The sequence below is a fragment of the Berghia stephanieae genome, chromosome 14 (genome assembly GCF_034508935.2).
Source record: "Berghia stephanieae isolate SIO BIC M18660-M18661 chromosome 14, UCSD_Bste_1.3, whole genome shotgun sequence".
NCBI lineage: Eukaryota > Metazoa > Mollusca > Gastropoda > Nudibranchia > Aeolidiidae > Berghia > Berghia stephanieae.
In genome coordinates, this window is record NC_088373.1 from 9,633,505 (window position 1) to 9,646,384 (window position 12,880).

The 12,880-nt window shown below is 39.0% G+C and overlaps 1 protein-coding gene across 1 annotated transcript; it reads left to right on the top strand.

The window, feature by feature from the left end:
- Positions 1-732: 732 nt before the first annotated feature.
- Positions 733-12,880, top strand: LOC144959866 (uncharacterized). The gene is made up of 9 exons (XM_078892672.1): positions 733-945; positions 1,467-1,627; positions 2,706-2,803; positions 4,546-4,672; positions 6,151-6,321; positions 7,329-7,452; positions 8,270-8,443; positions 9,505-9,671; positions 11,184-12,880. Exons 1-9 carry the CDS (start codon positions 774-776, stop codon positions 11,586-11,588), a joined length of 1,599 nt encoding a protein of 532 aa, XP_078748798.1. The 5' UTR covers positions 733-773; the 3' UTR covers positions 11,589-12,880.

Below are 12,880 nucleotides of genomic sequence, written 5' to 3' on the forward strand. Positions count from 1 at the left end.
AACACTTCACTATTTATGTCATTTTGAGCACAATTTGCAATGTGACCAATGACCTCGAGCACATGGAAAGGTAATAATATAGATAGAATGCGCTTGGCCAAGGAGTTCACAACATTGCCATCCGGAAGTATAACGGACCAACACACAGACTCTGTGTAACCATGAACTTTTATAGTCTGGTTAATACAGTTTAGTGAGAACAACTCACAAACGCGGATGGCAAAAACAATACCAAAGGCCTGAGTGACGTCACCTGCATACTATCTATAGATCATGACCATTGTATAATAATAATAATATTTTTCTTCTCCAGCAAAGACGGGCGTGTCGGTGTATCTCGGTGCTGTTGGAACCACAAGCAAGTGGGAGTCTGGGGATGACATCAACTTTGACTTCCTGGGTATGTCGTCAATGGACACCACGCCCACAGGTGAAAAACAACGACTCGTGTTCCAGAACTTTCCAGTTAGTGTCCAGTTTGTGGTTGAAACACAGAACGTTCCCGCTTTGCTGTGTCGATTCAGTAAGTTTTTGTGTGGTTTTTTTTTCTTTGTTTTTGTTTGATATTTTCCGAAAATGTACAGAAAGGGTTGATTTGATCATTTATGACACGACAAGAACTCATTTTTGATAAACAAAACTTGGCAATATCTCAGTTCAAACCTTTTCACCATCCGACTGACTATGTCATTCACTGTAACAATTATTCATCTTTCCATTCAACAGAGTGGGGTGACCATCACTACCTTGGATTTGTTCCGTTCCAGCTCCATATGACGTCACATCTGTACTTCACTCACGTGACCAAAACCGCCGCCTTGTTGAACTTTGACCCCAACATAACCCCTAATGGAATCCTTACTAAATCCAGTAAAATCCTTATCAAGGCATTCGAAGGGATGAGCCAAGCGAATGTATTTCACTTTGACACGACGTCCATATCAGGTTTGTAGCTGATGGTTTTTCACACGTTGTTTACTTGGCGCCTCTCGCTTCCATTTCATCCAATACGAGCGCCTCGGCTGCTGTATCTGCTCTAATTTCTCTGTGGTCGATTTGGAATTTAGTAGTAATGTATTTATGTTTTTTACTGGGTTTGTTGTTGTTGTTGTTGGCTGAAGAAGGGTTTTGAGCCCGAAACGTTCAGTGTTTGGTATTTTGTTATATTTAGAGGCTGTTATATCCATTTTTGTTTGTTACTTTTTCATTTTTCCACCATTATTTTTACATACCTTGATACTGGAGTATTATTGTTGCAGTTGTTCAAAAAAAACTACAAAAAAACAAAACAAAAAAAAAAAACAAACAAACAAAAAACAAAACAAAAAAAACAACAAAAAACAAAACAAAACAAAAAAACGACAAAAAAAAAAAAAAAGAAAAAAAGAACAACAAAAACAAAACACAACGAAACAAAACTAGACGACCTTTTGACACAGCCTCAGATTAATGTGTTTGTTCCTCAGATCCCACCCATGAACGCTTTGTCGTCCGTTCAAATGACGTCATCACAGTTGAGTTGTTTTCGAGGTCTGGCGTCATCTACGCTTTCAGCACTTTGATACTACCGGTCATGACAACAGATACGGAATACGTAGTCTGCGCTCCTGAGGCAACAGTAGGACAGGTAAATTTACGGCGTTGCGCTTGTTGAGCTTTTATATAGCGCAATATTATTCACTAATCGTGCTCAAAGCGCTTTACAAAGTGTCCCTGGCCAACAGCAATACTTAACATGTAGGACGGGACATGACGCCTGTTAGGCGACATTACAATTTTCTTTTTGACAGAGACAGCGATGTTAACGGCCAGGTACTCATTTTACACCTGAGTACATTATACTCCCGTCCTTCTATCTTTTGCTTGATCTTGGTTTACATTTCATCAACTTCATCCCATTGTCGCTCTCTCTCTCTCTCTCTCTCTCTCTCTCTCTCTCTCTCTCTCCGTCTCCCTCTCTCCGCTCTCTCTCTCTCCGCTCTCTCTCTCTCTCTCTCTCTCTCTCTCTCCCTCTCTCTCTCTCTCTCTTTCCATCCCGTGCACGTACACACACCCACACTCACATACATACACACAGACACACACACACACGCACACAACACACATTTTATCTGTAATATTTTAACCATAATGCCAATGTAATATAACATAATATTTCCATTTCTTTTTAACCGAAGAAGGCCAAAGGCCGAAACGTCGTTTAATTTGTTTTTTATTTATCTTTTATAAGAGTCATTTTTACTCCCTTTATTTTATTATACATTTCATTGATTCATTTATGCACCTCTAGATTTTAGTCTAGCACCCGTAGCCATCGTTAAGTTATAGCCTGATACTGTGCGTGGTGGCCTACGTTAACATATATATATATATATATATATATATATATATATATATATATATATATATATATATATATATAACCTGACACAAGAACCCTCAAGGACTGGCAGTTTGACGTCATTTTTTAGGTTTGTGCAGCGTCTAGTGAGTTGTCGTTAGTAGTGCTCATGGATACAAGTGGTCCCATTGGTTGAACTATTGAATACAACTCACGATTTGTTTTCTTTTGTGGCCAAAGACTAGTCTTTTGACGTCATTTTTTGGTCAGTGTCAGGCTATAACTTTACGATGGCTACGGTGTAGCCCCCCCCCCCCCCCCCCCCCTGATTTAACACTGGATCTTTGTTATTTTGTATTTCTAGATCTCCATTATGAACCATAGACGCAGTCCCAATAACGTGTTCGTTCAGATTCCACAATATCGAGAGGTCTACGTGTTGGAAGGGGATATGATGTACAAGTAGGTGATTGAAGAATTGTAGATCTTATAGATAGTTCGAAGATGACGTCACTCAGGCCTTTGTTATTGTTTTTGCCATCCGTGTTTGTGAGTTGTTCTCACTAAACTGTATTAACCCGACTATAAAAGTTCATGGTTACACAGAGTTTGTGTGTTGGTCCGTTATACTTCCGGATGGCAATGTTGTGAACTCCTTGGCCAAGCGCATTCTATCTATAGATAGTATGAGTTTGGCTAAGGAGCTCACAACATTGCCATAAAAAATAACCATGATTTTGTCAAAAAATTTCAAACCTGGGAATTCATAAAAGTCCCAGGTTTGAGAGTATTTTACAAGATGATTCTAAGTAGTAACAGAAGAATCCAAACAAAAATTAATGATAGACTGTCGAACAGAGAAGTATTAGAGGAAGGTCTCCCACAAGGATCCTGCCTCCGCTGTACTCTCTTTCTTGTTTTCATAAATTATCTACCAGAAGTATTGCAGACATGAGCTCACAACATTGACATTATATTGGTATAACGGACCAACACACAAAACATTGTGTAATCCATGAATCATTTATAGTCTGATTTATACAGTTTATTGAGGTTTAATCATAAACGCGGACGGCAAAAAAAAACAAGAACAAAGACCAGAGTGACATCAACTTCGAATTATCTATAAAGTTAGACGAGATTAAAATAACCCATGACTTTCTCAAAAACTTTCAAACCTGGGAATTTATAAAAGTCCCAGGTTTGAGAGTATTTGACCAGATGAATAAAATACATTTTCAAAAATGTTGAAATGGCAATTCTTTTAACAAAATTTAATTTTAGTAAACTTTAACACTTGATAATCTGACGTCACAAATTACTTTTGTAAACTTGATATCAAAATGAGTCACTATTGATGTTGTGCGTTTATCCAGATTACTCACAACATTGCCAGTCAGATATACCGAGCCAAGACATAAAACAATGTGTAACAGTAAACGTTTATAGTCTGATTAAAAGTATAGATAGTATGCGCTTGGCTAAGAAGTTCACAACAGTGCCATCCGGAAGTATAACATGACAACACACAAAACTGTGTGTAACCATGATCGTTTATAGTCTGGTTAATACTGTTTAGTGAGAATTACTCATGGACGCGGATGGCAAAAACCAATAACAAAGACCTGAGTGACGTCATCTTCGTACTATCTATATCGCGAGAACTACTCATTAAAATGGCTGGCCCAACCAATAGTAAAGAGGTGAGTGACGCCAATTTTGTTTTATCTATAGATGGTATGCGCTTGCCTAAGAAGCTCACAACATTGCCATCCGGAAGTATAACGGATCAACACACAAAATGTGTGTAGCCTTCAACGTTTGTAGTCTGGTTTATTCGAGCACGTTTAGTAGATATTGCAGTTTATAACAGATCAAGTAATTTTGTTGTTTTTTCAGCAGCCTTGTTCTCCCAAATAAAGATAGAACAAAATTGATGTTACTTTCTGTTGTTATTTTTAACCAGCCATTTTTATGAGTAGTTCTCACTAAATTCTATCAATCACACGTTTAAGATTATACATTATAGTTTTGTGTGTTGGTACGTTATATCCGGCTGGTCGATTATTGCGAGTAAATTACCTAAGCGCGCAGCATCAATATTTTACTCATAATTCATGCAAATTTTAACACATTATTTGTCATTCCTATATCCCCCCCCCCCCCCCCCCCCCCCCCGCCCAATAATAATAAATGAAACCTAGAGTGTACAACATGAAATCAATGGAGCTCAGCCCACTTCAACTCGTCTCCATCATCTTCAAAGGAGACCTATGCGGTGCTGTCATCTCAGGCACCCACACAATGTCTGTATTCATTGGGACGACAAAGGTAGGACAACTATTTTATTGTCTAAGTTTAAAACATCCCACACTTCTTCTTCTTCTTCTTCTTGTTCTTCTTCTTCTTGTTCTTGTTCTTCTTCTTCTTCTTCTTCTTCTTCTTCTTCTTCTTCTTCTTCTTCTTCTTCTTCTTCTTCTTCTTGTTCTTGTTCTTGTTCTTCTTCTTCTTCTTCTTCTTCTTCTTCTTCTTCTTCTTCTTCTTCTTCTTCTTCTTCTTCTTCTTCTTCTTCTTCTTCTTCTTCTTCTTCTTCTTCTTCTTCTTCTTCTTCTTCTTCTTCTTCTTCTTCTTCTTCTTCTTCTATTTGCTGGTATTTTCACGATCTCTTTTCACGATGTGTCCAAACGGGCTACACCTGGTATTAAGTGTTTGATAAAAAAAAATGTAAATCATGTATACCTCGCCTATTAATATATAGCTCTAAGTGCCTTTTGAATACAAATACCGATGCTACAATTACAGATCAAACACAAAACATACCACAGGAGTTCATACCAAAAAACATACGCTATATAATGGAAAGTGGTTTTAATCAACGTGCACTTATTTGCAGGTCTGATAACTCAATTCTTTATGGGCTCATATTTGTAATGGAAAGCTCAAAAGAATGACGCAAAATATTGTCCATTACAACAATGTTAAACTAGGCCCATAAGTGGGTTCGGATGTCAGCGTCGGTTTTAATCTATCGTGCATTTTCTTGTAATTAATGATTAATATTTGTCTTTGAAGCGGGAAAACCCTGTTCGGTTACATTTTTGGTACAGTACTTTGTTTATTTTTGTAGGGTATTTGAATATCTATTGATTAGACATAGTCAACATAGTCATCAATCACATGATTTATTTCTGTCCAACGATTGGGTACTTACTAACCAATGCAAACACGCTGATTTGTTTATGAAACTTGTCAACATAACCTTGTGTCAAGCTGAACAAAATGACCAATCCTGATGTTAGATATTTCAAAAACTGTGAACAGTTTTCATTACGTGGGTCACTTTGAGCACATTATGCAACAGTGACCAATGACCTCGAGCACATGGAATGGTAATATACTTACTAACTTACTTACTTAATCCTCTTCGGGCCTTGAGGCACAGAGGGCATCCACCAGACATCTTCATTTTTTTGCGATCAGCTGCTTTTGCGGTGGCTGTATTATTCTGGTCCGCTTCTCTGCTGCCGCCGGTTCTGGATTTACGTCTGGTTTCTGTATAGATATATATAGTATGCGCTTGGCCAAGGAGTTCACAACATTGCCATCCTGAAGTATAACGGACCAACATACAAACTCTGTGTAACCATGAACTTTTATAGTCAGGTTAATACAGTTTAGTGAGAACAACTCACAAACGCGGATGGCAAAAACAATAACAAAGGCCTGAGTGACGTCATCTGCATACTATCTATAGATATAGATCATCCCCATTGTTTTGATTATTTGCATTTTGGCGATTTGTTCCAAAGGCGGACATCTCATCCAACAACTACGACTTCACAAAAGATGTTCAATTCAGTCAGTTGTTACCGGCCACCAAGATGGGCCAGGAGTATCCTGAGATGTTGTTGACTGAGTGGTCAGTGAACTCGATGGCCCGGTACAAGGTGACTGCTATGGTCAGCGGTACACATATAGAGGTATGCTGATGATGCCATCATTATCATCATCATCATCATCATCATCATCATCATCATCATTATCATCACTTTTATAAAAGTTATGTGTCTGGCGGATGTTATGAGTTTTTTTCGCTAAACGCATAGTATCAATAGTCTGACTCTATGACTTCTCTTTTGACGTCATTTATTGAAGCAATGCGTTTATAAAAAAAAACCCTCTTACATCTGACAGCCGGATCTAACATTAAAGCACACAAAACTATGTGTAAGCTTAAACATTTATAGTCAGATCAATCCAATTTAGTTAGAATTACTCATAATCATGGTGCCTAAAAACAATAACAAATAGCTGAGTGACGTCAATTTTGTTCAATCTATAGTAGATAGAACGAAGATGACGTCACTCTGGTCTTTGTTATTGTTTTTGCCTGTTTACTAGTAATTGGCTTCAACAGTCATGACGTCACTTCCCTCGTATTGACGCAGAGTAACTGGCTCTCAACTATCGGAACAATTGCGGACGCCCTTATGAAATACTTCTCCGACGAGCATAAAAATGTATCCAGAGGAGAAAAATTTTATAAATATGATAATGTTTTGACATTTACACATTCTGATCAAATGACATATGAAAAGTTCTAGCCAGCATGAAGAATAAAAAGTACCAATTTTCTTGTTTAGAACCACGCTTTTCGTCGTTGCTGGGTGACGTGACATCAGACTATTCAATCCAATTCTCACTAAACTGAATTAAAAAGACTATACATGTTCAAGGTTACACATAGTTTTGTGTTTTGGTCCGTTATACTGGCAATGTCGTGAGCTTCTTAGCCAAGCGCATACTGTCGAGAGATTACTGCACCGCAAGTGAAATGCTTTTAGTAGAGCTCAAGAAACAAATCATCACATTGATCGAACTATTGAATACAACTCACGATTTGTTGGGAGGGGGAGGGGGTTGTCGTTGTCTAATGGAGCAGTGTCAGGTTCGGCATTGTCACGTTTCCCATTGCCGTACTCCCCAGAGAAATGACCAGGCCAACTTCACTCTACAAGTCTGGGGTAACACGCGGACGCAAGCCGTGACTTCATCGTCAATAGAGATGTTAAGATCCGACCATCCTGTACTCATAACGGTCATCATTTCAAGTAAGTTATAATAATTTTTTTTGTCCTCGGACTCAACATAATTTTCAAATTCCCAAAAGAATAAACCATGAACTGCTCAAAGGGGGCGATCTATATTCATGTTTTCGTCCAACCGATGATTTGTTGATGTTCAACGATTGGATATTTCTTAACTAATATAAACACGCTGCTTTGTCGATATGAAAGTTGTAAACATACCCGTGTGTTAAGTTGAACAAAATGACCAATCGTGAAATTAATAATTAATTTCAAAATCTGTGAAGTCTTTTTACTATGTGGGTCATTTCGAGTACACTTTGCAATATGACCAAACATCTCGAGCATATGGACCAGTATTATAGATCATCCCCATTTCCGCTCAGAGCATTTTTGGATATATCATTCCAACATTCAAATACATGGGAGTGAACTATATAAAGGTCCAACCGAGTCATCGATCACGTGATGTGTTACTGCTGGCCGATTGGATATTTCTTCGTTTATAAAAGTTGCAAACATAACCATGACCTACTGTGATGTTGGAAAACTATGAACACTTCGCAGTAATCATTAACCAATCAGAATATTTCCTGCCATTTACCCCGCTTCTTCATTCCTTGACTATTTATTATCTCCCGTCTGAAAAGGCCTGAGATTTCCTTAGTAAATTGAGTAACTTAACGTTAACAGCTTTGTTTCTGTCGCCAAAATTAAAAAAAGAAGATAATTATAACTTCGCCTAACAGGCGTCATGTCTCGTCCTACACGTTAAGTGTTGCTTTTGAACAGAGGACCCTTTGTAAAAGCTCAATCTTTTTTTTTTTTTTTGTATCCTCAGACGAGAAAATGACATGCGCAGAGACCTTACTTCCGTCTAGATACTGGAAAAATCAATACATCGTTTGGGTGACGTCATATCACAAAGTGGTGTCCCTGATTCTGGTAGTGAGGAAGGAAAAATCCATTATTATTAACAGGGCGCTCATGACTCCCTACTGTGTAGCTATTGGAAGTAAGTATTATTAAATATGGGGGGTCCCGATAGCTCAGTTGGTAGAGCACTCGCTTCACACGCAAAGGGGCCGAGATCGATCCCGGGTGCAGTCGAGATTTGATTTTTTCTAACCCCCTGTTCACCTGAATGGGTAGCTGAGTTTGCTAGATTTTGCGGAAAGTACTTTGCGATAGACTAGGAGGAGGAAGAGGAGGAGGAGGGGGAGGAGGAGGAATAGAATAATAATAATAATAATAATAATAATAATAATAATAATAATAAGAAGAAGAAGAAGAAGAAGAAGAAGAAGAAGAAGATATAAATAAATAAATAGATAAATAATAAATATAACAGTTAAAGGTTACATTTTTTATTTTAGTATTTTTGGTACACTTTTCTTTGGTATGGCGGGCAAAACTGGAGAGTAAAAACTGAAAGCAGTTGAAGTCACTCAACTCTTTGTAAAAGTCTTATAGATCGCCTCCTTAGTGATGATTTCTCATAATATTATTCTTTCAATCAGATTATAGATAGAATGAAGTTGACGTCACTCGGGTCTTTGTTATTGTTTTTTGCCATCCATGTTTATGAGTAATTCTCACTAAACTATATTAACCAGACTATAAACATTCATGGTTACACAAAATTGTATGTGTTGGTTCGTTATGCTTCCGGATGGCAGATTCTTAACCAAGCGCATACTATCAATAGATGGTGTGCGCTTGGGTAATAAACTCACAACATTGCCATCCGAAATAAAAACGGACCAACACACAAAACTTTGTGTAACCTTGAATGTTTATAGATAGAATGCTTGACTAAGAAGCTCACAACATTACCATCCGGAAATTTAACCGACCAACACACAAAACTCTGCGTAATCATGAACTTTTATATTCTGTTTAATACAGTTAAGTGAGAATTACTCATAAACGTGGATGGCAAAAAGGAATAACAAAGATCCGAGTCACCTCAACTTCATTCTATTTATACACGTTGAAGATGAGAAAAAATCGTGTGCTTTACTTGGCACGCAGAATTGGTGAGTATCTTATTTAGACTCATACAATCCATTCCAGAGACAGACTACTTCAGCTGCCAGCTCATGTTAGACCTAGGTGTCTACGTCATCACATCCCCGTCGAGCGCCCAGACTTTCGCTGCGTACATGCTTGGAGGTGATGCTAGCAATACACATTGCTTTCTCAGAATGGCTGGGTTACTACAGACACGGGAGAAGAACAACGTGAGTTAACGTCAGCCAGATGGAATGATCCCCCCCCCCCCACATACACTCATAAAAAGATCAATTATTATAATATTATTTGGGTTCCCGATAGCTCAGTTGGTAGGGCACTCCTTCACACAGAAAAGGACTGAGATCGATCTAAATAAAATATAATTCCTTTTATTCATCCCCATGGGGAAATTTGTCTCTTGGGTCTATTCCAAGGGAAGACTGGAATAACCCAGGCGTCAGTCGCAGTGCAGCGCCGCAAATTGAGCTAGGGCGAGGTAACTTGCTCAAGGCCACTCAGCGCAGTGTTGGGTGATCGAACTCGGTACCTTTCGGGTACCAAGCAAAGACCTTACCGCTTAGCCATGCTGCCCCCCCCCCCTTAGGTAAAGTCGATACTCTTTCTTGACCCCCCACCTCTCTCTCTCTCTCTCTCTCTCTCTCTCTCTCTCTCTCTCTCTCTCTCTCTGTGCCCCCCCCCCCCTTTCCAGCCAACAGTAATTGGATGGCCGGGTCTGTTAGATCTGGCGTAAATTAATCATTACGATCGACTTGCGTCCTATCCAAAGGGTAGCAAGCAATTGCTATTGTACGTTTCACGCTATAGACACCGGGATAAACTCCATGGTCCTATTGAAGGACTAATGGATAAAAGAATAAAAGTTGTAAAACGACCCACGTAAATTGAGATGAATATCACCTCTTCTTCTTCTTCTTTTTCTTCTTCTTCTTCTTCTTCTTCTTCTTCTTCTTCTTCTTCTTCTTCTTCTTCTTCTTCTTCTTCGTCCCGCATGCCAACGTCATCATACTGGCTGGCGACAAGAGCTGCGCCATGTTGTATGCGCTCAGAGCGGCCAAGAATTGTTCATTGTTCATTCGTGCTGTCACTATTTCTTCTGGCAGATTGTTCCATTCCTTTGTGGTTCGTAGTAAAACGCTCTGTGTTTGATCTGTTGATTGTGTATGTCAGGGAGTGGATGCGATGTCTGCGTTGACAATTAATTGTGGATTTGTGTTTGTTGAAATTTTAATTTGCGCAAGTTTTCTATTTAGATAGTTATAAATCTACTATTTAAAAAAACACACAAAAGGTTCTAGAAAATGTTGATATTTAACTGATATTCAATGCAAAATGCCTTTGTCTTTTGGAGCTCATATTATCATTTTAGTGTGGATTTTTTTTCTATTAACAAAAATAAATTTATAAATATAAAATTTTAAAATTCTCTTTATTTTTCCCATAGGGGAAATTTGTCTTGAGGGTCGATTCCAAGGGAAGACATGAATAACCCAGACGTCAACCGCAATGTAGCGCTACAATATTGAGTTAGAGCGAGGTGTTGACTTGCTCAATGCCACACAGCGCAGTGGCGGGTGATCGAACTCGGGTATGGACCAAAGACCGTACCGCTGAGTCACGCTGCCCCCCCCCCCTTTATTTTTTTTACCAGAGAAATGATGGATGATGCGATATACATTTCTCTTGCTCTCAAAACCTTACATTTTCTCTTTAATCTTCAGCTATATCAGCCTCCAACATCTACACAACCAGAGCCGTGTCCGATCACCCCAACTCCAGTCGTCTCCACTCATGACCTATTTTTGAACATCACCACAGCTTCAGCTCCGACAGAAAGTCCTGAGGAGCAAGAAAAGCCTCCATATCCGTACCACAACACGACTTTGACCGAGGAAGAGGTGGACGAAGCCATTAGGGAAAAGGTCAAGAAAGAACTGGCCGTGGACGGACGAAAAACGTCCAATTTTGTTCGCAAAAAGATTTCGGCTCCGGACCCTCGAGCGTCCTCAACAACCATTGGCTACGTCGGTATCGCTATCATCACCATGGCAACGGTGTTTCTCATCTTACCGGATGTGACATCATTATTTTTATGGCTAGTCAAGTGGATCTCTGGGATCATCTAGGAGCATAAATCTATGTTAAAACTAGTAGATTTCCTAGACACAACCTCGTGGTGGCGTCTTTTGCCCTCCTCAGATGGATGGAAAAGTTACCATTCCTATGTCTTCTATTTGCCTTTACCTGTTTCCCCTTTCCACATTGCTCTGCTCTTTGTTCTGGATTGGCATTGCTCAGACTTTTTCGCCGGTCCTGGCAGGGATCCTTAGCTGAGAGGAAAGCAGTTTTTTGGAAGATGATTTTCCCCCTTATATACCATATCTCTGTTATATACTGTTACTATATTCATTCTTAACTTTTAATCTGTACTTTTCTTTGGTAAACATTTGAATATATCCTTCATGGCAGATCCTTTGCGTGTGCTTGGATGGGACTTTTAGGTATTGTAAAATTCAACACATTGATAGAAATGCTTCAAGGAATCTTCTGCTCCCGAATTGAACCAGTTCAGTTGTCATTGAGTTGGAGGTGTGGGTCCAGGAGAATAAAGAACCTTGTCTGGACGCCGGTTTGGATCATACCTCGTCTGGCTACCCATCTTCAGCTATTCCAGCAGCATTGGATCTAGGCTGGTATCACCTTAAGGGTCATGGCAATGCACAAGCTCCTGTACGACGGCAACGTGATGATCCTTCGTAGGAGAGCTGTGAAACGGTCCTTAGGGCGAAAGAAGACCTTCGAAGCTGGATTGACGAAATGAATTTGGAGGTGTAGCCATACGCTACTACTACTACTACTACTACTACTACTACTACTACTACTACTACTACTGCTGCTGCTACTACTACTACTACTACTACTACTACTACTACTACTACTAATACTACTGCTACTACTACTACTACTACTACTACTACTACTACTACTACTACTACTACTACTACTACTAATACTACTGCTACTACTACTACTACTACTACTACTACTACTACTACTACTACTACTACTACTACTACTACCAGTTCAGTTTGTCTTACTTTTTCTTTACTGCTTTTAACTTCAAATTTAAAAACTTTCCCTCATCTTCTTACATTTTTACTGATGCTGAAATGATCCAAAAGTACTGCAAGAGCCGTAAACAAAACAAAACAAAACAAAACAAAAACAGAGACAACCTTTTGTACTTTCAGAGAATACGTGACGGCCGAGTGGATATGGCATTACATTCTGCCATGTTGAGGAACCTGGTTCAAGTCTCTACGTTTTTTATGCTAACTTAATGACAGAAAAGGGTTTACATATTTTCCTTTACTTGTTAGGATAAAAATAAAAGGCCCAGCTGGAGAAATAAAATGAA

Excerpts from the sequence above, each read along its gene's own strand:
- LOC144959866 (XM_078892672.1), top strand. The coding sequence starts at position 774 with ATGACGTCACATCTGTACTTCACTCACGTGACCAAAACCGCCGCCTTG. Across the intron at positions 946-1,466 it reads TGACACGACGTCCATATCAG|ATCCCACCCATGAACGCTTT; the intron begins GTTTGTAGCTGA and ends TTTGTTCCTCAG. Across the intron at positions 1,628-2,705 it reads CTGAGGCAACAGTAGGACAG|ATCTCCATTATGAACCATAG; the intron begins GTAAATTTACGG and ends TTGTATTTCTAG.